The sequence below is a fragment of the Alligator sinensis genome, unplaced genomic scaffold (genome assembly GCF_000455745.1).
Source record: "Alligator sinensis unplaced genomic scaffold, ASM45574v1 scaffold239_2, whole genome shotgun sequence".
In the NCBI taxonomy this organism is placed as follows: Eukaryota; Metazoa; Chordata; order Crocodylia; family Alligatoridae; genus Alligator; species Alligator sinensis.
The window spans coordinates 874,440-902,218 of NW_005842279.1; the positions used below are offsets into that span (position 1 = coordinate 874,440).

Genomic DNA, 27,779 nt, shown 5'->3' on the forward strand with positions numbered 1-27,779 from the left:
ATCTTCATTAGTCTTTTTGTAATTGTTTATTCAAGACTGAATAAAAATAAAGGGTAAAGAACATATTCTTTTAAGATAGAGACTTCTTTTGCATAGCAATCAGTAAGGAACTGCTTTGTACTATAAATGTCTAGCCAGAATAGGCTGGGGCTAAGATTTAAGATATATTGTCCATTTCTTCAGCAAACTAAGTGGAATTATAATGTAATGGATTCACATAATAAACATTTTAGTTAACTTTGTTGATTTTGTCTAGCTGGATATAAGCTGGTGTTTCCAATACCAATTTAAAACTTTTAAAGAGGAAGTCCAGAAAATACGTAATACTTACTTGTATGGTCCTGGTATCGTTCTATATAGTGTAAATAGTGAATTGCCTGGTTCTTTGCCTAGAAAAGAAATTAGCAAAATATTTTGTCTTAAATGTTAAGCTTATTTTTACTGAAGTACCTGAAATCCACCTTTTTTCATCCAAAAACAAAACCCAGCAATAACGCTTTCTAATACTAGTCCATCTAGAAGACGTACTGAATCCAAAATTTCAAATCAACAAAAAAATTTACAAATAAACATCATAAATATTTTGCTTATCCAGGTAAAAGTGGTATCAAGTTTTATTTTCATCATCATCACTTAGCTAACAACCGAGTTGGGCATTGCGACATCTGGGCTAGATTTATCAAAACAGCAAGTGTCATTCTGAACTTAGAGGAGACGTTGGATAGCTGTAAATCAAAAAACCCTGAAACCTATGCAGGATGGAGTATCTGATCATTAGAAGAGCTGAACTATGACGCAGAACTACACACACACACTTCCTTAAAGAAACAAAAAGGTGGTTTTAGCAATAAATATGGCACCCTCCTGCTATCCCTTCCTCTCACCAGAAACCTTTGGCCAAACCCTTACAAAAAAAAGCAATGAGAAGAAAGTTTTATTTCCCCCTTTCAAAGATACAGTTTTGAAATGAAATCACTAGAAAAAATGGATACAAAAATTACAAGAGCTATCCTTGTTTATGAATGTTTTCAAAATACATGTTATAGGAAATAAAGTTCATATGAAACAGGTAATTTTAGGACAGCTGCCTTAAAATTCTCTCAGCAACTGTATTTTGCATGCAGACAAAACTGTACTAACACCATGTTCCAGAGATTAATTTTTTAAAACATTTCTCTATCTGATAACCTACACTACATATGATACAGGCAGTCTTTGGATTTACAACATAATTGGTTCCTGAAAACTGTGTCTTAAGTTGAAACGTTGTAACTGAACGAATTTTCCTCATAAGAAAATGTTATAAATGGGGGATCGGTTTATGAAACAAGGCCCGATACCCTATTTTCACCAAAAACACACCAGAATTTTCTACTCGATCAATCATTAGATGAGTAATATAGCTACATGAATGTATTTATATTGTAAATAGCAATCATGTTGATTTGGAAGGACGTCTTTGAGGTGACTTTGCTGGACTTTTTGAAAGGCTCTTGGTTGGACTTTTTGAAGAGTTCTTGGCTGCAGTCTTCTCAGGAGTCTTGGCTGCAGGTTCTTCTGGAGTCTTGTCTGCTTTCTTAAATAAAGCGTCCAAGGAAATGTAGACAGATGTTTTCCAGGGAGATGAGCGACACAGCGAACTTGTTCGCTGGCGTGGCGTCACATCAGATCAAGCATTGTAAAGTTGAAACTGACATCATAAAGTTGAAACAGGGTGTCAATTTATAAACGTTGTAAGTGCAAAACATTGCAACTTGAAATGTTGTAAGTCAAGGACTGCCTGTATTTACTTTTTTTAAAGTACATACCTTTCTTAAAGCTACCATTCTGTCTTTTGCTTTCCCCAATGCAAAACCTGTAAGACAAGCAGATGTTTTATTAAAAAGAAATATTCTGTTCAAATATGTAACACAACAGAAGTTCAGTGTACATCAGGGGTCAGCAACCCCCAGCATGCGTGCCGAGCAGGGCACGCAAGGCCATTTTGCTCGGCACACCACTGCCAGCCCGGGCTCTAGGCAGGTGCTGCCAGACACAGAAACCAGGCTGGTCCCAGCAGGCGGCTGGGAGGCTGCAAGCCCTGCTGCAAGCAGACTGGGCCCTGTGGACCAGCTGCAGCTGGGAGGCTGCAAACAGCTGCTCCGGGCTCTGGCATGTCAGCACTCCGGCACCTTCCAAGGTAGACATTGTGGTTTTTTCGGCACCCTGGCCAAAAAACGTTGCCTATCCCTGGTGTACATAAACTTCTTTCAAAACAGCTGAAACCAGTTTAAGATAAACCTCAATGGATGTAATAACTGATTTAACTGAAATTGGTTTATTGAACTTCTGTATCAGATCCCCTCCAGATTCAAGTTAACTCACAGTCCCACAGCATCCCACAACGCTTTGCACCCCCTCTGCAAACTCCTTCCCTCCCCACCAGGGTAGGTGGGCTAGCTTGGCCCTAGCTGTCTGCTCCAGCCAAGCAGGGAGGTGTGCTCTAGTGCCCCCTGACTTCTGGCCTGGGCCACTGTAGGCATGTGGCTGCATTTTCAGAATCAAAGTGAGCATCTGTTCACTTCCTTACCAGTTCAATCTATGCAGCTTAGACTAACCTGCAAAGATTGGATCAATTCAGCCTCAGGGCTTTTGACTGACTGTACTTAGCCTGGAAGACATGATACATTAAACTCCACCTTTCTTGCTTGGTAAAGTAGAGCTATGATCAACTGGAGTCTCTTCTGACCATGACCATTAGTGTTTCCTTTGAAGAAAGACTCCTCCCCTCCTACTTATGCAGATTTATCAAACTTCTAAAAGTTAATCTCTCTCATGCAGAAAATTAAGTGAACCATGCATGACCTACTGGCTATTCTTGTGCTGGGAAATCTGCAAATGCAACTGTCCTGTCAATATTGTAAACCCTTTACCGTCTGGTGTTTCTCTACTTTTCCCAATTTACTTTTGGCATCATTCAAAACTTTTTAAAAGTTAGTCTCACTGTTTCTCTAATAGGCTGTATTTGTTTTCCATGTGGAAGAGACCTCTTCATGGAAGAAAATGTTAACAGTGAAATTTTGCATAACTGAAGTCACTGAGTTTTAACACAGACTTCAAAGAGGCTAGGGTTTCATCTGAAGTATTTTATGTTACAATTACATTCCAGCAGATACACTATTTGAAGGAATGCTGCCATATACCTGACTGTTTTAGTGAGTCAATCCATTAAGTAACAGAGAATACTGAAAGAACTGTGGGCATGAAGGTAGCTTACAATGTGTTTCATAGACTCAACCTAAAATAAATTCAAAATCTTTTTTTTTAAATCAGGATAACTCGAACTCGCTGAGAAGATTATTAGTAAGCTATGCATTACATTTCAACCCAATTGGGACAGATCATGTTGAGGTAGAAGGTGAGAACATCCCCTCCCCAAGCACACACAGTTCAGAAAGTTATTTCTAGCTGAGTAATAAGTAACAAAAGCATAAATGCCCATTCCTACATCTATGGCATACAGTAACAAAACGTGCATAATTTTCAAAATAAGAAAGAGCAGCTCACATTAGGTTGCCACCTTTCCTCATTTGTTTAATTGTCTTAATGACCAACCCAAAACTAAATTATTTGCCTTGTTGGCTTTTAATCATAAATAACATGCTATACAGAAGAAAAAACGGTATGTAAAGAAATTTGTAAAATAAAGTAACCTGTTTTGTATGTATGCCAGTAATACTGACCCTGTTGCACAGGAATTAAATAAAAGTTACTGTTATAACTGGATATTATATTTCAGTCTTTGCTACTTTGCTTTACATACAAGAACATGGATGATGGATGTCCCTGATGAGGTTTTATTTCCTGAATTATCAATTACAACAGAAATTCTCTTCCCCTTTCTATATTATTTTCTGTGTCTTAGTCTCCAGTAAAAAAAAAAAGAAAAACACACACAAAAAAACCCCAGCCCCAGTTTATTAATTAAAAAAAAAGGCAGATCAACAGTATGGCTCTATATTATTTGTCATGCTTCCCTCTTCCAAGCAACCACACACCTTTTATCAACTGCTCTTACCTGCAGCCCCATTTCCATTTCCAACAGCCACAAGGGCACTCACAGATCTTTTCCGCCCTTCTCTTCCTGTCATACAAGCTACGCTTTTCAGCTGGAAGGGAAAAAGAAAGGCATTTTAGCATGACACAGTCTAAATGCCTTTTATTACAAATCATTAATGTCTTTTGCAATTTGACTTTTTTTTAAAAGACTGAGACATATGCTGCCTTTTTTGAATGAATACTTATTACTTGAAACAGAATACTGACTTTAAGGTATGTGTATTTAAAGACAACTGAAAAATTGTCAACACTATACATTTGCACTGCAGCACACTTTCATTATACCAAAGAGAACCTTTTCTCTTTGGCTTCTTCTGTACTGTTTAGTAACGTAATGCACACACATTCTGTAATACAATCAGCTTTGTATACAAACTCAATCACCACATTGTAGAACTACCATGGAAGAAAAAAAGAAATAAAATTAAAGAAAACAAAGATGTTAACATCTAGTTTCCCGACTTCAGATTTTGACTTTTTAGAAGCTCTCATTTAATTGCTCAGGGCAGGTTATTATTTTGCATCATTTGCAAAAGAATGGGAACTAAATCTGCTTTCAGGGAGCAGAAAACACTGATTTTTTATCTCCAGTCATTAAGACAGTGACTGCTAAAACCACATCTGAAGGCAAGTACAGAAAAAGGAAAAAAAAAAAAAAAAGAAGGAAATTAGAAGGTAATTTAATTTCCAGGAAAAAAAATATTAAAAGAAAAACTATATAGCTCCGTCAAAGAGAAAAGTGAGACAACCAGTTACTGGTCACAAAAGTACTTGGGGAAAGATGGCTTTGTTGTTACATTGCTGCAATGGAAATTGAGAGTTCTGGTTTCAGATCCTGACTGCCACTAACATTGTTTATGACCTTGAGCAAGTCATTTAATTATGCTGTTCCCAAGTTTCCCTCATTTAAAATGGGGTATTAGACAAAGACTAGGAGAGATGGAATGTCTTGTAATATGAAGGTTTATATTCAAAAGACCTACCATTATTCCCTAATTTTATAAATATTGGCACCTCATCATTACCACTGAATAAATTAATTTTCCTTCCAGTTAATTTCCCCCAATGGGCCTTTTTGTAAAGGACAAAAAACTGTACTAATGCACAGCTTAAAGGAACCATACCTATCCTTCCAGAAAGTACTATACTAACAGTGATATTAAGCATGCACAATTAATACATGCATACATAATTTTAGTAATTATACTAGCTCTTCAAGAAGTCAGTCTAGTACCAATTTATACTGCAGGTAGGATTTTCAGAAAGCAATTTATGTTAGCCTGACTCTTCCCACTCAAGTTCACAGTAACACTCCCTCCAGTTTAACGGTAATAGGCTAACAAATACTTCTGAAAGTCACACCCTTAGTTTATAATATTTATGTTATTAAATTCAAGACACAAATAGTTTCATAGTTATTAGGGGTTGGAAGAAACCACATTCCAGAGACAGATCTTCATAAATGTTAAGCCTTCCTCACAGCCTATATTAGTCTTCTTCCCTCTAACTTCCATCTGGCAGTCAGGCAGCTAACTAGCTAACTTGAGATACTGATGTCATGCAGGAAGCCTGATATTAGAAAGAAACCCTGGAACAATAAAAGGGGAATGAAACCGAATGAAAGCTGTTTTTTTAAGCAGCATCTAAAAATTATTACTTTTGCTCTGTGTGCATTTCTTCAATGTTCTCAATGCACACACATATTGAAATTAGGGTGCATATTTAAAAAAAAAAACCCAACCCTGGGATTTATGGATTACACTGAATATTAGTCTCTCTCAGCCAGGAGGGGGCAATGATGACACATGAGATTGACTACTCAAGAAGAAATATTATGAAAACTGCATTTGTCAGCTGTCTCTGAGCAGCTCTGATAGAAAATGTGTTCAGTCACCCATCACGATCACAGCTATCACATCTCTCTTCAAACTCTGCAAAGGCCATTCAAGCTAAGACTGTTAGAACATCAGTGTCCTTAGATTCCTCCCCCAACCCTTGGTGCCTTATTAAATCAAAGAACAATTTTTTTTTCAGCCTGTTCATCAGTATTTTCCTCCCTGCTTTGGGATTAAAGTATACAGCTGAGAACATATCATTAGAATGCAACAGAATTAATTAATAGGTAATTAACAGCTTGTTGCTTTTAAAAACAGCACAGTTAAAAAGTTGATTAAAATGAGAATCTAAGAAGTGCCATCCTTGGTCAAACCAATGATCAATTTAGCCTAGTGTCCCATCTCTGACAGTGGCAGAAGTAGATGTTATAGAGTTGTGTTTCTCAACCTCTTTTGGACCAGGACCCAGTTGTAAACATGGATGGCCAGTCTCAACCCAGTGCCCCTCACTCCCATCTTGCTGCCCCCGGCCCCAGCCCCCCAGTGTGTGGGGTAGGGCGAGGGTGTGTGGGGCTCCAAGCAGCCCCTTGCAGGCTGGAACTCTGCCTGCCTGCAAGGAGAAAAGCTGCGGTTTCCCGCATTTTTCTCCTTTAAAGGAGAATCCATTTTTAAAGTTTGTTGATCCATTTTTACAGGTTGTTCACGACCCTTTCATAAATTCCTGAGACCCACTTCTGGGCCACAACCCACCACCTATGCCTTTAGTGCTCAGAGGCACATCCCTTCCCCTCCCCTTCTCTCATCTGTTGCTCTCATTTTTCCTGCTGTCCTGGGGGTAGGAGAAGCTGCCAACTTCCTTCCACCCACCCCAACCAGGCTGCACAGGTGCTGGGCTCAACTGGTGATGAACACAGTGGCAACAGTGTGGTAGGAGTCATTTCCTCCTCCCTGCCCAGGTCCCTGGAGCAGGCATGGGGAGAGGGAACCCCCCAGCCCATCCTCCTGCTGCTGTCCAATCCCTGTCCACAGCTGATCCCATGCCCTGTGCAGTCTGGCCAAGGCAGGAACAAGCACCTCTCATGCTTCCCCCACCCCCTGGGACAGCAGGGAAAGCAGCAGCAGCAGGTCTGGGAAAGGCAGAGGGGGGAAGAAAGGGAGGGGGACTTGCCTCTGAGCATGAAGGGGAAGGCAGGGGGGATTTTCGCCTGCATTAGGGGCTTGAAAAGAATTTCTGGAGGCTCCCAGAGCACTGCACCTGTGGTGGGAGGGGGTAAAGGGCAATGAGGCTGGGAGCACACGGATGCAGCCACCCCTGCAGTGGATGCTGTTGTCCTCACATCCAGCTTTGGAAAATCCTGGCTCTACCCTGATCTAAAAGTGATCCATCTCCTACTCAATGCCCTCCATGACATCCACCATTATTGGTTTAGAGATTCCAGAGGGAACATCTCCTTTAATCATTCTGTTCAATAGCTATTAATAGATATCTCATCCATTAATTTATTCAATCCCGTTTTGAACTTGGCTATGCTAACTGCCTCCAACACCTGTGGCAACGAACTTCACAAGTTAAGTGCACGTGGCATAAAAAAGTAATTTCTCTGGTTTCTCATTTTAAACCTGTGACCTTTTAATTTCAGTGTGTGACCCTTGAAGTCCTTTCTAACCCTATAATTCTATGACCCCTGTGCATATTACATTGTTAGAAGGGCAAGAGCTTAGCATTCTACTGTTCTGGGACTTGGTGAACAACAGTTCTCTGTTCCCTTGTCTCTATCCTTCATGGTCTTCCAGACCTTTATCATATCCCCCGCTTGGCCTTTTTTTTCCCCAAACTGAAGAGTACTAGCCTTTTTAGTCTCTCTTGAAGTCAAGATCACCCCTAGTTATTATATTTAAATTTAATTCATATTTATGCAGTTTTTTAAATGTGTAAACAGGCACAAGTTCAACCTTAATCACAGCCTACCTTGATTTGACTGTTCCCATTCTATCCATGATCCAGTGCTAAAAATTTAGATTCAGTTTTCTTTTGAGAATTGGAAGAAAACAGATCATCTCTTTGAAACACAAAACAAAAGCGTATCTAACATCTCTCAAAAGAGGAAAGAAAAGCAAGAGTTTTAAAATGCTGTAATGGGAGTGCAAATAGGGAGGTTGTAGCCTAAAGAAGAAGTGCCAATGTTTATTATGTCATTCATACAAGATAAACACTCATACTGTGCTTTGTTGTATTATACATTTTTTTAAAAATCCCCACACAATGCTAAGCTCTTGCCCTTCTAACAATGTAATATGCACAGGGGTCATAGAATTATAGGGTTAGAAAGGACTTCAAGGGTCACCTAGTCCAACCCCCTGGAGGTTCAGGTCCTATTTCTGTATTACAGGGGCTGTCACTGGGGGGTACACGTACCCTTGTGGGGTACCTGAGAAGGCCCTAGGCAGTACATACGGGTGGGTGGGAACGGAGTACCGCCATGCACCATCCTATGCTGCCACACAGGTGCCACCCACTCAGCTAGACACGAGGGACAGGGGAAGCTCGTCTGACCACTCCACGTTTGGCCGCACACCACCCTCTCCACTCCACATCCAGTCGCCGGGAGTACACTGCTCCATGTCCAGCTGTCAGGGGGTACACTGATCCAAAAAGGTTGAAAACACCTACTGTTAGTATTCTAGACATATGCCTATTGAACCTCACCCCTGGGCAAGGCAGTGGAAGATACATTGAGATTCTAAGCCAAAATGACTATGCTTGGGAATCCATAATTTCTGGACTATCAGTCACAACATCACTCTTAGATTATCCTTGGCTTTTCCTTTCATACAGTTTAAGAATCCATAAGATGGTATTCTCAAGACATAGCATGAGCTGATTCTTGTGTCACATATCCAATACTACAACATGAGATGTACAACCATGCATTTTTTGGAATACCGACTCCTGAAGTAAAAGAATGAGGCAGCATCCTTCCCTCTTCTCTGCCCCTGTCCTCTGCACTTCATTACTCATGGGGCAGTGCTTCTGCTCCTTTTTAGACAACATATCTGAGAGGGGTGCTGACAGAGGAAGCAAAATGACTCCAGTGTGATAGATACTGGAATAGTAGCATTTCCATATGGGTGGATTTAACAGGGCTTGTAGGACATGTGTAAAAACACTATTGCCTGTCAAATGCATGACATCTGAAGATACATTTCTGATATGTAGTACTATTATGAACAGCATGAAATCTACTGCAAAAGAATCATCATAAATTTATCATCAATTCTCCATAAACTGTCCTTTTCTGGGCAAATATTAATATGCCACTGCTTCTATTAGATGACAAAAATTATAGCTGAGGAATACCCAAATTTGCCTTCCCTTCTCTATAGAAAGCATCAACAACAGAACAGGAATTCACCCAAAGATTTGTAACTACAGCAACAATACATCTCCCCAAAGGCAAATTTTGGTAATGAAGTTGTGTTAGAAATTATATTGAAATGAATGCAAGCTAGGCAGAGGGTGCGGCATGTTGTAGGGACAGGACATGTGGTAAGTCTGTCTCGTTGTTCCCCCTGAACTGGTGACATGATGACGAGCTGCAAAAATGAGATGCTTAAAATGGTACATAAACTCCTATACCTTTTGGTAAGGCAACTTTATTTTAGGACATAGCCTCAGGTTATGTCATTGTTCAAGAAAACAGCTAGTCCATTAATGTGGATGAATACTGTACAAGCCATCAAGTCTCCTACAACCCTGGTCAACTGGTGTGCTACATAAAATATTTGCCTCCACGGGTGTTTTTTGATTCAGTAGCAGGAGATATTAGAATTGACTATATCTTGCTTCAGGACAACTTTTGGAATACATCAAGTGTGTCAAACTCACCCCATACTCCAGGGCAGATCTATACCGCAAGGATTATGGGTTGTGGCAGGAACAGCAGGGTCATCAGTGGCTGCAGCAAGACTGGCAGCACAGCCCTTACTCACTTTTGTGCTGCCAACAGCCATGTCCACCAAGGCCTAGAGACCCCAGATTCTGCAGCAAGCTACTTCCAGTTACACCCCTCCTCCCCACACCTTCCAGTAGCTTGCTGTTGCTTGTCCAGTAGTCTGTCCAGCAGACTAGGTGGAGCAGCTCTGCAGGATGGATATTTCCCGCAGGCTATGTTTGACAATGGCTGAGGTAATTTCAGAGTCAATTCCTTCAGTATTCCAGAGTGCATCCCATCTGGTCCTGTTGACTTGAAAGCATCTAGCTTCTCTAAGTAATCCCTAACCTGTTCTTCCACTACCCTAGGCTGTTTACTTTCTTCCCTATCTTTGCATAAAATAAAAGATATTACAAAAAAAGCCTTGCCTCGTGAGATTTCTCGGACCATCATAACTACAACAACACTGCAACCCCACTCACTCATATATATATATGGGCTTGCTGCCCTCACTCTGCATGCCAACCTGATCCAGTGTGCATGGCCGATGGGGTTTGGAAATTTGGCAGTAGGAAAGCAGTGGCAACATTAGAAATCTGTGCAACATTAGAAGAGTGAAAAACTACTGGAAGTTGGGTCATTATGGCAGACTAATTTCCCTCGAACTGGAGAAAAATGATAATGGTAGGACCCAGACATTCTGTATTCAATTGCTAAGAAGTTTCTCCATCAGTCACTACGCCAACAAAAGAGATGCTATTTTAGGTTTGGGGTTGGCAGGTAGATGAGGATATTCTAGAAAAAATGGTCATAGAAAATAAAACTTGGACTGGGTGATCACAAGGGGAAAGGTCATGTGTAGCAAGTTCTTTGAGGTAGTAGCATAACTGGGGAAGAGAGAGCAGGAGAGGGAACCAAGGCAGAAGCTCCAAGCTCCACCTTTGTAAGGCTGCAAAAATAGCCACTGTCATAACTGTCAGCTGGCAGGGTGCAATAGCCATTGCCACAACTGAAGGCTGGCCATGTTACCACTGGCAATAAGGCAGCAGGTGCTGCCCTGTTATGACTCTACTTTGAGGGTGTGTCTGCCCTGTTTTGATAGAAGGCTCAGGAGCCATACTCTCTAACATACCTAATCTACCTGCTCCCATTCCAGGTCTGCACATGCCAGACCTAGAAATGAAGCAAAAAAGCAGCTAAGGGCATCAGCCTCCCCTCCGTCACTTTTGAGCACAATGTAGACACTGAGGAGCAGCTGGCCTGGGAGTAGGCTTAAGGTTTGGCATGTGCAGAATGGGAATGGCTGGATGAGGTGAACTCAAAAGTGGGGTCCCCAAAATTTCTACGGAAGCAATACAGACATCTACTCATAGAATTTTGGTTGGTTTAGCAAAGACAGACAGAGCAAATTAAGGCCATCTGTAACTACCCCAGACAGATAAACCCCAGGGAGAAAAATACCTCTTTAAGATAAAGGACAATGAAGGGATTATAGACATACAGCCTGCCATACCAAGGGACTGAACTCAGTGACCAGTAACCATTCCAGTCCTCTGGTTCTTATATAGCTTTCTGAACATATCATTTAATTTCTAAAAAGACTCTGACATGTTGAAAAGGTTATAACAGTCTCAGGAGTCCTGGTCTCTAGCATCCCCTGTTCAGAGACTACATGCAGTCTTGCTTGTATAAAATTCCTGAAATAACCTGACATTCACTAAAGACAGGCAATGAAAATGCAAACACATAAAACACAAGGGATGGTGACCAAGACACTTAATTTTCTAAAACTGGCAGGAAGCAAGTGCAATGCTAGGCAAAACAATCAATCGGTCCTTGGCAGAGCCTTGTGTGTTCCAACACTGTGGTTTCTTACAGAGTTTTCCTCTGCCTCTGTGCAAGATCCAAAAGGGTACTCACCTCAAGTGATGAGATTTAAGTCCTTAAATATTAGCAACTCTTACTTTCTAATTATGATCATAGTAAAACAACATACCCACGCAGTACAGTAACATAGAACACCCTTACATGTTACTGTTACTCAATGCCACAGCAGTAATGTAACTAGGGGTGGATTAGAGGGCATCCAGTCCAGGCACCAAGTAAGGAGACACGCCAGAATCACCCTCCACGCCTGCAGAGTCTGTGTCCTAGCAGCATACACGTGCTAGGAGGTTTAAAAATGTCCCTGTTTGGTGCTGCTTTAAGAGCAACAGCCAGAGCAGACAGCTCATATGGTGGTGATGGTAGCAGCAACTCAGCCAAGGAATGTTTAGAAGTTCCCAACATGACTACAATTGCTCCTTGTTGTCCCAGTCCCCAAACCCCACTTGGCCCACACTCTTGGAACTGTGCCCCCCGCAGGGTTTATACCCTGGGCACCAGATCGGCTTGTTACACCACTGGCCACAGGGATCACAAAAAGAGCCCAAGTATAGGAAAAAAGAAGCAAGAAAAAATAATTTTAGTATCTGTGATAATGATATGAAGACTTGTAATTGAAAGGATAACAATGATCCGCATAACCTGTCAAGCACAACTGCAGCTACTAATCACCAGATATTTCATTACACTTACATTACCACCATCACTTTCTGTTTCTATAATGCTTCTGTTTTAGAATCACAGGTCTTAGACAGGAATGGAAGAAGCCTCCTAACACCTGAATGATAGAAATGTCATAATTTGGCAACTGGGAAGTGAGGCATAGAGAAGCCAAGGTGCAAATAACAACGAAAGTCTAGAAAAAGGAACAGGAAAAACAAAACAAAATAAAACCCTTGTGTGACTCTCAAACCAATCCCTTAAAACTGGCTAGGCTAATTTTCCTTTGTGGAAGCCTCAGTGCTGATTATAAGATTGTCCAAAGTCCTAGAGGGCTTGTACCTTATTTCACATTAGGGAAAACCAGGAAAAGAGAAAAAGGCTGGTTTAAATGGAACTACCTCTGAGTATTGCTATTTTCTTGCAGCTACTGAGCACATTAATTAATATTTTTGTAAGTTAACCGTAGATTTTATTGTTCATAAAATACCAATGAGAGTGCCTCAGCATCTTTGTTTATAAAAGGTTCTCTCAAAATTGTGTATTCAATGTCGACACACCTGCTGATAAAAACACGTCAGATGGAAGACAAAAACAGCAACTTTTGAGCTCCCTAGCCGCATTAAGTCCTTTCTGTTACTTGTCTTGATCATAATACAAAATAGCTCTACAAGGTCAAAAAAAATTAAAAGGGAATACAAAAATATCGGTATATATTTTATCTATTTAAAGTATGAATACTAACAAGGCTTGTTTATTCCAAATCCCATACTCGTTATTATATAAATTATGGGATCATAATTACCTACTTGGTCTTGTAGCTGTCTCTGGATATCAGCAGCTTCTGTTGCTGACAACATTCCTCTACAAAATAAAGTCTTACGTTTCTCTGTGCAAATTCATGTAATAAAATTATACATCACCAAGCTGCTTATAGCTTTTTTCTTATTCAAGTAAAATTAAGCAGGCACACAGAAGGCATTTATGGGTTCAGCTGTGTGTGCGCTGAGGTTGAAAAAAAGAAGATGCTAATTTCTTCCCTCTTCATTCTGGCAGCCAACTTCCCACCCAGCCAAAAGGTGAGCAGCCGCTAGGCAGCGATAAGCTTCGCTGACTCCAACTAATTACGGGTCCAGAAGGGAAATCTCACTAGTGTTTTATTTCTTTTTAACCCACAGTTCAGCCTATCCAGTTAGTCTACCTTAGTGTGTTTTTTACTTTTCTAAGGGACCTTGTTAAATTAGGGGTCAGTGAGGTTAGAGGTGGTTCCTAATACTATAGGGCATATGGACAAAAAGAGCTAAGGAACAAGGCAGAACATCACTAAGGCACATCACCATGGCATAGGCTCCTCTTATACGAGGGATGCCACAACATACACTAAGAAGTAGTTATTAGGAAATGAGACACAAGGGATACCAATAGCTAGACATCTCTCATTGCCGAGTCTGCACCAGCCGTTCAGGATGGGGTTGCTTTTCTTCATTCATAAAGCAGTTGTCTTTTAGACCACAAATTCATGCTGCTGCCCTCAGAAATCTGCCCTGAGGAAGTCCAACAAGGAGAAAAACCACAAGTGGGACATGATTTATTGATTACACCACCCTGTACAAAGAGTCCTCAGGTAGTTTTCTCACAGCAAGAAAGAGGAAGTCATAGAATCATAGAATAGTAGGACTGGACGGGACCGGTAAGATCATCGAGTCCAGTCCCCTGCCGTGGGCTCAAGGAGGTGTTGTCCAACCTCCTTTTAAACACCTCCAGGGATGGCGACTGCATCACTTCTGCTGGAAGTGTGTTCCAGATTCTAGATACCCTTACAGGAAACAATTTTTTATGTCCAGCCTAAATTTTTCCTCAACTAGCATGTGCCCATTGGACCTCATCCTCCCAAGAGTTGCCTTTCTGAAAAGTTGCTCCCCTTGGTGTTCGCCCCTAACATACTTGTAGGTGGCGATCAAGTCGCCTCCCGCTCTTCTCTTACTCAGACTGAACAAACCCAGTTCCCGGAGTCTCTCCTCATAGGACCTATCCTCCAGGCCCCAGATCATATGGGTGGCCCCTTCTCTGTACTCTTTTGTGCTTATCCATATCCTTCTTGAAGTGTGGTGCCCAAAAGTGGAAGCAGTACTCCAGCTGTGGCCTCACCAATGCTGAAGAGAGGGGGAGGAGCACCTCCCTGGATCTACTGGCAACGCATCACCTGATACACGTTGGAGTTCTATTTGCCCTGCTGGTGACTACATTGCACCAGCTCATATTCATCTTCTGGTCGACTGCCACCCCCAAGTCCTTCCAGATGCACCGTCAGGCAGTGGACACCATCCATTGTATAGTTATGATGAGGGTTCTTCCTACTCAAATGAGGGACCCAGCACTTGTCCCTACTGAACCTCATCTGATTGGATTGAGCTCATAGGCCCAAACTGTCAAGGTCATTCTGAATCATTACCCTGTCCTTAGATGTGTCCATATTTCCCCACAGCTTGGTATCATCCATAAACTTAATCACTGTGCTTTCCACTCCCTCATCCAAGTCATTGATAAAGATCTTAAAGAGCATGGGCCCAAGCATTATCCCTGGGGGACACCACTCAAGACAGCCCTCCAGGATGAGGCCATTCCATCAGTTACAACTTGCTGGGATCGGCCTCTGAGCCAGTTGCCAACCCACCTCACTGTAGACTGGTCTAGTCCTGTACCCTCCAACTTAATTGAGAGAATCCTATGGGACACATTATCAAAGGCCTTGCTGATGACTAGGTAGACTATATCAACTGCATATCCCATATCCAGCTGATTACCTGGTCATAGAAGGACACCAGGTTTGTTAGGCATGACCTCCCCTTGGCAAAGCTGTGCTGGTTATTTCTTAATACTCCACCAGTTACGAGCTTGCGGTTGATGGTCTCGACAATTTTTTCGAAGATTTTTCCCAGGACCAAAGTCAAACTGACTGGTATATAGTTGCCAGGGTCATCCCTCTTCCCTTTCTTAAAGAAGGGTACCACGTTAGCCCTCTTCCAGTCGTTTGGGACCACTTCTGAATTCCATGACTCTTTGAACAGCCTTGCTAGAGGCACTGCTATAAGGTTGGCCAGTTCTTTCAGGACTCTTGGATGCAGGTCATCTGGCCCAGCAGACTTGAACACGTCCAAATGTTCTAAGAGTATTTTCACCTGTTTGGGACCGATTTTATGTGGATTGCTGTCTTTCTCATATTATCAGGACCTCTGGACAGCTGATGAGTTCCCATCTGATTTCAAGAATACAGATGTGAACTAAGTATTTAGGAGTGCTGCCTTTTTGCGAGGAATCAACTGTGCACTGCCCCTCCATATTCACTAGGGGTCCAACAGTAGAGCTTGATTTTTTTCTTGCACCCTATGTACCAATAGGACTTTTGTTGTCTTTTAATTCAGTTGCCAGCTTGATCGCTATTCGTGCCTTGCTTTCCTTGTCTCGTACCTGTAGACCCTGGCCATATGAATGTACTCCTCTCTAAATGCTGCACCGTTTTTCCATTTCATGTACGCTTCTTTTTTCTTTTTGAGAAGTTCTCTAATGTCCCCATTGAGCCAAGCGGATCTCTTGGCCCCTTTCCCTCTTTTTGACCATGTGGGAATGACCTCTTTTTAATCCTCGGCCAGAGGATTTATGCTCAGTAGTGGAATCTACCCCCAGTCCTCTGGGCTTGCCTAGTTTAAAGCCCTCCTCAGCAAGTCGAAATATTGGATTCAGAAGACTACCAATTTATGTACAAAGGCTAAATTAAGCAACTGCCTTAGGACACACAGCTTCTATTACGATAAAATGTGTACAACTCTTTTTGTAACTCTACAAAACACAATAATGTGTTTTAATCGATCAAGTTAGTTCACATGTGAACTACCAAACTAAAAGTCTTGGCTATCTGGTATTTTCTGTAGAATCAATATTGGGGAACTTTTGCACACTTATTTTCACTGATTTTTTCTTAGTGAAGAAAGAGGAATGGAAATCCCATAGTGCTGATATGTCAGTACAACAGAAAAAAACCCAGTAAAGAGAGACTGTGAGCACTCTCATTACAGATTCCTGTGCCTGGAGAGATCTCAACTCCAACTCAACTGCAAAGTTCACTTCAAATACAAAGTGTCTTCATCTCTAAACTTACAGGTTCTAATTTTCTCTCTGGTAATTGAGTGGGAAGATGGATGGTTTTGTGAATTAGGAATAGGGTTGAAAGTCACAAGTTATGCTTTTCCCCATCTGCAACACGTTGGCTGTCACCCAGAGAGAGGGCTGAGGTTTTCAGAGATGCTGAAGGTTCAACAAGTCTGACTGAAGTCAGAAGGGGGTGTTAGTTGGGAGGATGCCCAGAAAATAGGCCCAAGACATTTCTTACCAGAATATAGAATCAGATGCTGGTTTTGAAAAGTTATGCCTGCCACTCTCAGCACCGCTTTCCTCAACAACCAAATGGGGGTTAAAACAGTAATGTAATGTCAGAGATGTAAAACTGAAACAGCTGTTGGCAATTTTAAATTATAGATAAAAAAAATTAATTTCCTATACTTAAGACTTTAAGCAGTAACAATTTTTTATAATGTCAAGTCTAAGTTAGCCACATATAAATAAATTTAGACGTAAAAAATTGTATAATACATTATGTATTGACATTATTGTCTTTCAGTGATTACAGAATACAGGATGATATATTCATATGAGATATACTTAATGTAATCAAACTTTCAAGGTGAAACCTCAATTAAACATTTTAACCAATATGCATATAGTATGCAAATAAGCTGCAATTCACATATTTTCATTGCACGATGATAAAAAACTAGGGCTGTGAGAAGCTTTGGTAACTGATTTGATTTGGAGGAGATTTGGCCTAAATCGGGGACCAAATCTCTGAATCCAAATCAAACCAGGACACCAAGTAAAAGCTCTGAATCAGTTGAAAAAAAAACTTTGGAAAAAGATTCAGCCACAGACTAAACAGGCAGCTGAGAGCTGCCTCCAGCTGGTAAGTCGGCTGGGGTTGGGAGAGGGAGGGATCTGGACTGGAACAAGCTGCACAGTCAGGGTGGGAGAGCACGTTACTCAGGCAGGGAGGTGGGGGGGGTGCGCAGGATGTAAGCGCAGAAGCACTGGGAGCAGGGGCTCTGCCTTACTGTTGCTTGCCCAGCTGGGGCAAGATGGGGGGGGGGTGTGTGGAAGGGAGGAGGGTGTGATGTGGGCATGGCTCGCTCCAGGTGAAAGGGGGCAATTGGCAGCAGGGCAGAGCCCCTGCTCCCAGCACTGCCATGCCTGTATTCTGCACTGGTTGGCAAGCGGCGGCAGAGCAGAGCCCCGGCTCCTAGTGCTGATGCAGCCGCCCAGAACGAGCCGCGCCTGCATCCGCCCCCCGCTCTCCCCACACTGCTGGGCAAGCGGCAGTAGGGCATAGCTCCCAAGGCTCCTCCGGCTAGGGAAGAGGCAGGCACAGCCAGAGGCACGCATGGCGTGGATGTAGCTTGGCTCGGCAGGGCACTGCACGCTGCCTGGAGCTGGGGTGGCTCCAGCAGTCAGCCAGAGTTCACTGTGCAGGGGAGGATCTGCCACGAGTGCCCAGAGGCCCCAGTCGCTGCTGCAGCCAGTGAGTGCAGGGTTTTTTTTTTTTTTTTTTTAAGAGCCAGGATGCTGGGGCAGGTTTTTTGTTTTTTGTTTTTAAAGCACTGGGACTAGGCTGGGGCTGTGCGAGGGATGGGGTCGGGCAGGGCAGTCATGGGGTTGGGGCTTCTCCCACAGCTCCCCCCGCCCAGGGGGAGGGAGGGGGAGACGCCAGGGAAAGGCAGCACAGCCAGAAGAGCTGTGGGAGAACTTGAAGCCGCCCAGCTGTGCCTGCCTCTCCCAGGCTGATCTGAATCACCGAATCGGTGCTGAATCTTCTGAAGCGGATTTGGCGGAATTGTTTCAGGACAGCAATTCAAATCAAATCACTCTTCTCCAAATCAGCCGATTCCAAATCCGAATGAATGCTTTCCTACTCGCATAGGCCTAACAAAAACATTTCTCTGGTCTATTCCAAAAGCCTCCTCAGCTAAAAAAAACCTTATAATTAATTGGTGGATTTTTCCAAACTCTAAGTCACCAGCTCTATGCTTTTGTTTGATTTAATTTTGACTTGTTTATAAGAGAAACTGCTCATCCCTTTAGTATGATGGACGCTTCAAACTCCAACAGCATCTCAAACAATATTTCTGTACTATAAAACTAAACAGAAATATTCACAGCTGTGCTGGTTTTAAAGCGTTTTAAAATGTACCTGCTGAAAATATTTATTTTAATCCAGGAGAATACATGAGACTTGTGGATTCAATTAGATTTCTGAATCAAATGTGCATGAAAAGTGAATGGGACTAATCATGACATTTCCCGATTGCTTAATTGAAATTTAAACACACTCACCATCATCATGCATATATTATTAAATGAGGTCTTATGGCTGTGCTAGGTTAACACTGGATCAGATGATCATGGTCAGTTTTCTCTGCACCATTTTTAAAAGTCTTCTTAGAAGCCTATACACAGATACAGCAGCAATTTCATGATAGCAATTACAGAGGATGCTACGTAAAAATGTGAAATGATTAATTTATCAAAATATCAAATCATCTGTGATTTAACCTTCCATTCCATTATTTTATTCTCTCTTATTTACACAACAGTCATGAATTCTGCAACTAAATGCTAAGATTGGTTCAGAAAACACTACATAATCCCTGGATGCTGGACGAAATTTTACACCACTGCATTTAAGCAATTCTAGATATACTTAGTTTCACTTACTGAATTTGGGTTTTGACAGATATAGCAGAGTAGAGCCTGACCCTACTGCCTCAGAGATCTTTGGCCATGCTAGTATAGTTGACCATTTAGCAAATTTACATACAAATTAATTACGAATCACAAGTTAGGATCTGATCCAGTTTTTTTCTATTAACCAGGAAACTAATTTTTTATTTTGAGATTTATAATTATATAAAAAATTAATCTGATGAAATTTAGTTTCCCATACTATTGATTACATAAATACTTATGAACGTTGCTAGGAAGCTAGACATATTTGACGAAGACTGAGAAACCAGTAACCTTTACCTTAAACAGCAATTTAGCTTAAATGTACTGACGCCTGAAGGATAAGTTGATTCTGTTAGCATAAAAGGAAACACTGCAAACATTCTCGACCTTGCAATACATTTTGAATATCAAAATATTACTTCCTATTTACAAACTTAGGAGGAAAAAAGGAAGGACTTCATTCAGAAAATACAAAGCAGCAGCAAGGCAAATTGGTGTATATTTCTGTACAGGACAGGATATATCTATATGAGAGACCGTCATAAAGGAACTTCTCTTAATTTTCTGTAGTGACTGATTACTGTGTTTTGCAAAGTAGCATGCAGTCAACAAAATAATAAAAAACATCTACTTTACAAAGTGTACTTTGTTAATTTATTTCAACAGACACCCCAATTTAATGATGCTTCTGAATACATTACAAGTGTAACGCAGTATATTTTTCAAGGATAATAAAATCTTAGTAATACGTATCTAGAAGTAACATTCAACCTGCAGTGAACAAATGTCTTTTTTTTTTTAAATAGAAACCCAGTTATTTGATTGGATTTCACAGTGCAAGGCAAAAAACTTCCTGCCACAGGTGGAATTTTAAGCCTGTAGGGCCATATAAGAGCTCATAGAATCATAGAAGTAGGGTCGGAAGGGACCTTGTAGATCTTCAAGTCCGCCCCCCTGCCTGGGCAGGAGGAAAACTGGGCTCAAATGACCCCAGCCAGGTAGGCATCAAGCCGCTTCTTAAAGACCCCCAGGATACCAGCCAGCACCACTTCCCTTGGAAGTTGGTTCCAGATCCTAGCTTCCCTAACTGTGAAGTAGTTCTTACAGATGTCTAATCTAAACCTACACTCCAACAACTTGTGGCTGTTATTCCTTGTTATCCCAGGGGGCGCTAGGGGAAACAAGGTCTCCCCCAAACCCTTCTGGTCCCCCCTAGTGAGATTACAGATGGTCACACTAGGTCCCCCCTCAGCCTTCTCTTGTGAAGGCTGAACAGGTTCAGGTCCCGTAGCCTCTCATCATAGGGTCTGCCCTGCTGTCCCCAGATCATGCGGGTGGCCCTCCTCTGGACCCTCTCAATGTTGTCCACATCCCTCTTGAAGTCGGTTGCCCAGAACTGGTCTCAGTACTCTAGCTGCGGCCTGACCAGTGTTGCGTAGAGGGGGAGGATCACCTCTTTGGCCCTACCTGAGATGCACCTGTGGATGCACGATAGGGTCCGGTTGGCCCTGCTGACCGTGACCTCGCATTGTCGGCCCACGTTCATCTTGGAGTCAATGATGACTCCAAGATCCCTTTCTGCCTCCATGCTCTCAAGAAGGGAGTTTCCCATCTTATAAGTGTGCTGCTGGTTACTACTGCCCAAATGCAGGACCCTGCACTTGTCATTATTGAAACGCATCCAAGAAATTGAACAGTGCAGGCCCAAGGACCGAGCCCTGGGGGACTCCGCTGCCCACTTCCCCCCAGGTCGAATATGACCTGTCCACCACCACCCTCTGAGTACGACCGTTCAGCCAATTAGCAATCCACCTGACTGCTGTGGCATCGATGCCACAGTCGCCTAGTTTTTTAATGAGGATGGGGTGGGAGACAGTGTCAAAGGCCTTGCTGAAGTCCAGAAAGACTACATCCATGGCGACACCTGCATCCAATGCTTTTGTGACCTGATCGTAAAAGGCAATCAGGTTGGTCTGACATGACCTGTCCCTAATGAAACCATGCTTGTTGCCCTTAAGCATCATCCTCGATGCTGGCCTATCACAGATGTGCTCCTTGATGATCTTCTCAAAGAGTTTCCCCTTACTATTCCCCTTACTATTGAGGTAAGACTGACGGGCCTATAGTTGCCCGGGTCCTCCCTCCTCCCTTTTTTAAAGATGGGGACCACATTGGCTATTTTCCAATTGTCTGGCACCTGGCCCGAGCACCACGAGCGCTCGTAAAGCCATGCCAAGGGTCCTGCAATAACCCCTGCTAGCTCCCTCAACACCCTGGGGTGGAGAGCATCTGACCCTGCTGATCTGAACACGTCCAGCCTCTCCAGTAGCACTCTAACCCGGTCCTCCTCAACCTTAGGTCTGGAGGCATTCCCCTCTCATTAGAGCACTCCCCAAGCAGCAAGTGAGATTAGTTTTTTTAAATGAATGATCAAAGTGTATGTTATGGAAGGAGAAATTAAAGTTCTAGTCACTAAGCATATATTGTATACATACACTGTTCATTCATGTTTTTAAATTGCTTCACAATAAGTAACATTTTAATATTAACGCTAGTATTAAAACTCAAAAAATGGAGAACCGACACTTGTAATTCACCAACGGAAGTATGTGGTAAGAGTTTTGTCTCAGTAGCTTGATGCTTTGAGATTCCTATTAAATGTCATTTCTTCAACTATGGAGAACACTCCACCCCAAACAGAAGAGCACACTTTTGTCAACCAACCATCCCATCTCCTGAAGCAACAGAGCAAGCTAACTGGAATCACTGATGAGGAACCAAGAAATGGTTATACATAAAGGTGAAACAACACAAGAAAAATCATAAGGTTTGTCTGCAGTAGCACTTTATAGGTTACCTCAGGGCTTCTACTTATCTAGTATGTCACTCCTATGTGACACCAATTTTATGCAAGTCTCAGAGGATACATGAAATCTTTATGACACTGTGAAAGCAGGGATTCCTACTTGTAATAAAGCTGGTAGCCAGCAACTTTCCCAATGATGATCCTCTCAGTCAGCAAAAGGGACAGGTAAGTACAAAGAACAATGCAAATTTAGCAGAAGGGGACAGGCCATTGAAGGCTTTTAAGGAATAGAGCTGTCAGTGCAAAACAGAATATAATACTCCTCCTTTTGGGAAAATCAGGCTACAAAGTTTGTGGGAGCACTTTTATCTCCTTTTGGGCACCTAAATCAGGCTTTAAGATGTTTCAAATAACTTCTTTTTGAAGGAGAGTTATAATTTTTCACAGTTTCTTCTGGTTTTTTTTTGTTTTTAAGACTAATGAATTGCCATATAAAGACTAATAAGACTAATGGTCGCCATATAAACTTTGATGTAAAACGGTGTTCCCCCACCATACACGGTGTTTATTAGGCCCCTGCCATGTTACACACATTATAAAATTAACTGGTTAATTGTGCAATAAATTTAGACGGGCCATGTGCAAAGTAATTATCACACTGTAAACATGTCTACCCAGCTATAAAAAGAGCCAACCAGCTACAAAGTTAGTGCTTGAAAATGTGTAACAACTTCATACCTGGTTTCTATCCAGCTTTAATTTAAATATGTGGCAAGGTCCTGAGTTGCCACCCAAGGCAGTCTAAAACTTTATTCTGTTTCCATTTTGACAAAATCTCAGATGCCTTGGCTTTATCCACCAACTGCATTTCAATGGCATCAAAAAGATGGGTTCTTATTTCCCCCCCCCGCCAAAGAATGATCCTTCCTCTGGCAGGGGGTTGGATAAGATGACCTCTGGAGGTCCCTTCCAGCCCTATTTCTCTATGATTCTACTCTTAAGAGTTTTCAAAAGTTGAAGAGAAGGGGTTCTGAATTAAACATTTCTTTGAGGAAAGTATATGTATCACAAGAGAGTACCAGTACAAGTTCAACCAAGAGCCAACTGACTAGAGATTCAGAAGAGAAGTGACAACACAAACAAACAATGACAGGGAGTCCAGAGATATCTAAAATTAAAGGGCAGCAGAAAATTGCCTCTTGCCTATACTGATAATAGCCCTGGTTCAAAAGCAAATATTTGGCACATCTACTCTCAGGGTCTCTCTTAAAGCCACTACATAAGATACAAGTAACATTTTAAAGCTCCACATAAAAACAGTACTTTCTTCTGGTTCAGAAAAGACTATAACAGGGTCCATAATTCCCCAAATGTACAGTCCTTTATACATCATGGCTCTTTCCCCTAAAACCTAAGGTAGTCTGGGGGGCTGTCTCTACTTTTTCTACCAGACAGTTACTTTATTTTGTTGGTTGTCAGCCAGAGGCACCAACTTCCAACTGGTGAGTCCTTTTCATTTCTGTCAGGTATTTTCCCAGTAGACATGTAGTATCTTCAAAAGCCTGGGGAAAGAAGGCAACAGCCCCTTCCCTTTACTAAGAGGAGGGGTTTGACAGTATCATAATTAGGGCCCTGAGAAAAATCACGATTTCACAAACTGAGTGGATACTGTGAAATTAGCCCTATACCGTAATTTTCAAGGGTTGCGAGTCTGCCAGAAAAACATGCGAAAGCGCAGGTTTCCCATTGCAGGGTGCCAGCGTTCCAGCCTGCAAGCGGCTGCTGGGGACATGGCCAGGATGCAGTCAGGCAGCTGGATGAAGGTAAGTGCACAGGCAGCAGGGGGGAATAGGGTTTGGAGGGTCAGGACTTGGGGACTGTCAGAATGAGGGGGGCTGGGGGTGGGTGCCTGCCATAGGTAGCAGAAGATCAGGGCTAACAGGTCTTAACCCCATAGGCAGAAGGAGAAAATATTATTTGGGGGGGCTGAATGTATACCCCACCCCCCCAGCAGGTAAGCCTCTGGAGAAGGGGCAGGGGAGAAGGAAGCGAAGTGGGGAGGCCCAGATTGAGGCCCCCACAGTGAAGGACGAAGTGGGGCAGGGGTGAATGGGACCCCGGGGTGGGTCGTGGGATGGTCGGAGCCCTGGTGGCTCACCCAGGGGCATGGGTGGCATGTGTCCCCTGGATGTGTGTGAGGGATGGAGGCAGGCTGGGCTCTGCACCTGACTGCTGTTGCCTTGAGAGCCGTGCAATGCCATATGCATGATGTCACTGCCACCACAGCATTGCCATCCCACAGCATCCAGTGGCGCTCAGTGTGCAGCTGCTCCTTTGCCGCTGCTTACAGCCACAGCATGCACTGGCCCCGCAACAGCCCCGCGGGAGGCAGGGGCCAGGATCAGGCAGGGTTCAGCCCCCCCAAATTATATTTTCTCCCACTGCTTATGGTGCCTGCTGCATGTGCATGGGTAAAGTATCATTTTTCATGGAATATTCACAGAGCTACTGGGACCCATTTGCCAAGATCAGTAGTAGTTCCGTAAATATTCTATGAAAAATGATACTTTACCCGTGCATATGTGCTGCAAATTTTCTACAAGAAATCCTCCATTTTCTCATAATACCCATGCAGTTGCCTTTAAGGGTGATATGAGAATCACAGTTTGGCACTAGCAACATCTGAAGTACACAGCACAAAAAAAGTCAACTTCTTTTTCAAGGAGGTTAAAATCCAAATAGAAAGTCGGGCAATTACATTTTTCACCCCAGCTTGTTAATTATCAGTTCTCAAACCACATGAAGAAAGTGTGGTTGCTTGGGAATGGGAAGGAACTTTATGCACAGAGGCAGCATGGAGAAGTGCCCGGAGGAGATGAGAGAAGGAAATGAATAGGACATTAGTAATGGCATTACTGGCAGATTTTGGCAAAACAAAATGCAAAATGAGCCACATCCAAGATGGAGGCAGAAAAAAACTGAAATTTTTAAACTTGAAGACGTGCTTATGAGGTATTCAAAGAGGAACAAAATGGCCTGAAGCAGAGCTAACCAAATCGTCTCCTGGCAAAATACATTTGTTTATGCCTTAATTTCTTAGGATACAACATGGAGACAATAAATCCCTTGAGAGCCGTGTTGCAAAATGAAATGAGAAATGCTCCTAAAGGTTTCAAAATCCTACAGCGAGGGAAAAAAACACTTGGTAGAGAGGGGAACAAAAAGCAAGTCTTTCACCACCCAAGTCTCTTCCTGTAAACTTAACTGCCCTATCATAGTAGTATGGCTGGAAGGGACCTATAGAGGTCACCTAGTTCAAAACCCTGCCAGAGGTAGGATCATCCTATCTAAACCATCCTATACAAATCCACTGTCTAATCTAGTAGCTCTCAACCTTTTTGGACACAAGGAACCTCTCTCTGGAAGAGAAACGCCCCCCTTCATAACTTTTGTGAATTGAGTGGCACCCAATTTAAAAACAAACAAACTAATGATGTATTATAGTGCTTACCCTCCTTACACAGGGACTGGGCAGTGGGGGTGAGGGACAGTACAGGTAAAGACAAGCCTGAGCCTGGTTTACATGCTTAGTTTACCTGCTTATCTTCATTTGCCTTGCCACACCCTTCAAAGGATCTGGCAGCACCACAGGGTGCCCTGGAACCCTGGTTGAGAATCACTGAAATGACCTTTGTGGTAACAGTGACAGGCATATCATATAGACAACATGAGGATGCTAACCGTATCTCACAGAACTATTTGATAAGCACAACTGTAAAAGACAGTAGTAATGATAGAGGGCAGTTGATGAAGAGCCACCCACTGAACATTTAAAATGGCATTTCATGGCAGCATGCTGATAAATACACTATAACTCAAAGTAACAATCTTCTTTTGAAGTAAAGCTCATACATACTACATTTGACTGGCAGAGTTGCATCTCAAAGGATAACAGATTCTCCTATTCTTAAAATTTCTCTGGACTGAAACTACAATTTACTCAAAAATAGCGAAAGATAACCGACAGCTTCAGAAGAACAAATTTAAGGATGCTGTTGATTGCCTCTAGGTTTATAAAATTTTTTAAAAGAAAGTAAAACAAAACAAGGTGAATGTCACATTTGTTCAATATTTGTAGCCCTTCTGGTCATTCCAATAAGTCTGAGTGTAGAAGGGCTTGTGATGAAAGAGCCACTCCAGCAAACATGCAACTTCTCAATTTCATAACCTCTTGCAAAAATGATCTATCATGTTTTTGTTGCTTTTCACATCCTGTAAATATGCATAATTTTCTACACCAACATCACAAATTGTGATAGTACTGAACCCACATTGATGCTTTTCATATTATATGGTTTTAAACGTTTTTCAATGAGGTTTTTTTATACCTTTACAATCCAGAAAGTAATCACACATTTCCAGCCATATTTTGCCCTGGCGCACAATTTAACTGCCCCCCACATCTATGACACCAGATGGGAAGTTTGGCTTCCTATCTCTTTCATGACAATTTTCACTATACCACATCCCTTAAGATCTTGATACCCTTCTTGATGCTTTATTCAAAAGGGAGTAGATGCTCCTCAAAAGTAGCATTCTGCACTGAGATCTACTGTTTAAATGACCTGTGCTGAAATAGCCTGCTTATATTCTTCTCTCCTGGGTTAGATGAGTTTAAACTTGTTTACACCTACAAATTCACTGCTCATAAAAACTTTTGGTCTTAGGTATTGATGCAGCCAAATAAATAAATGTGCCTGTTGCAAAATGTATGATTTCCTAGTCAGTTTGACCTAGTATTGGTCATCAGCCTTTTTCTTTTAACGCTGTAGTAAGGAAGAACAAGGAAAGAAGTCATTATCTTAGGTCGTTTAAAGAATCACTTCTACAAACAGAACCTCTGACACTGGAGAGCTGGCCACTGTATCACTACAACTCTCACTAAAATAGCAGAGTAAAAATGAAACTTTCTAATCAGTCAACGTGAAAAACACCCACTTGATTTACCGTGGTGGCCTCTGGGATGGGGTTAGACAATGCTGTATCTCAGCTTTCACTTAAAATGCTAAGAAGTTTGAGCCCATATAATTGGGAAAATGGGAATTTAAAGCCATACAGTGACTTCTTCCTAAGTGTGCAAGCAGTATGAAACAAGAACTGTGTGTGGAACTCCCCTGCCGCTCCAAAGCTTAAGGATACTCCTCCAGTGTTAACATTCAGCTATTGTACTGCCAATCATAATATCAAATGCCTTGGTAATCCTAAAAGCAAACTTAGTTTACTGTTGAGGGATACAAAATGTGAAAACAACATTGGAAGCTTATATACTATTTAGTTACCACAAGTCCTCATCCACCCTTTCCATGACCTACTTTGGATCCAGAAAAGCAATGTCCCATGTTTACAGCTCAGCCTTCAGATCATGGTTAGAAATGGCAGTGGTTATTTCCTACAGGAACAGTCTGACATAAACTGATATTAAGTAAGATCTTGAGCCTAAGCCTATATGAAGGGCCAAGTGGTAAGGCTGACAAAATCAGCTCCACCCTCCCTGAAGCTGGGGTGCAAATCAGAGTGTAATCACACAGGCAGGGAGTATTCAAATAGTGGCCACAGTTCTGAATGATGCTGAATACTGGTGTTTGAACTAGTAATAATTTTGTCCTCTAACTAAAGATATTACTAAATACTGCCTATACAAATGCCCTTGTTTCCATAGTAACTCATGGATTT

At 42.1% G+C, this 27,779-nt stretch overlaps 1 protein-coding gene across 1 annotated transcript in view; it reads right to left on the reverse strand.

Annotated features, from left to right (window-relative positions):
- MRPS5 (mitochondrial ribosomal protein S5) overlaps positions 1–27,779 on the reverse strand; it is a 114,088-nt gene that overhangs the window by 22,824 nt on the left and 63,485 nt on the right. The window contains exons 6-8 of the mRNA XM_006027957.3: positions 4,058–4,148; positions 1,809–1,855; positions 332–389 (exon numbers count right to left, since the gene is read on the reverse strand). Coding sequence (XP_006028019.1) covers positions 332–389; positions 1,809–1,855; positions 4,058–4,148 — 196 coding nt within the window. The remainder of the gene's footprint in view (positions 1–331; positions 390–1,808; positions 1,856–4,057; positions 4,149–27,779) is intronic.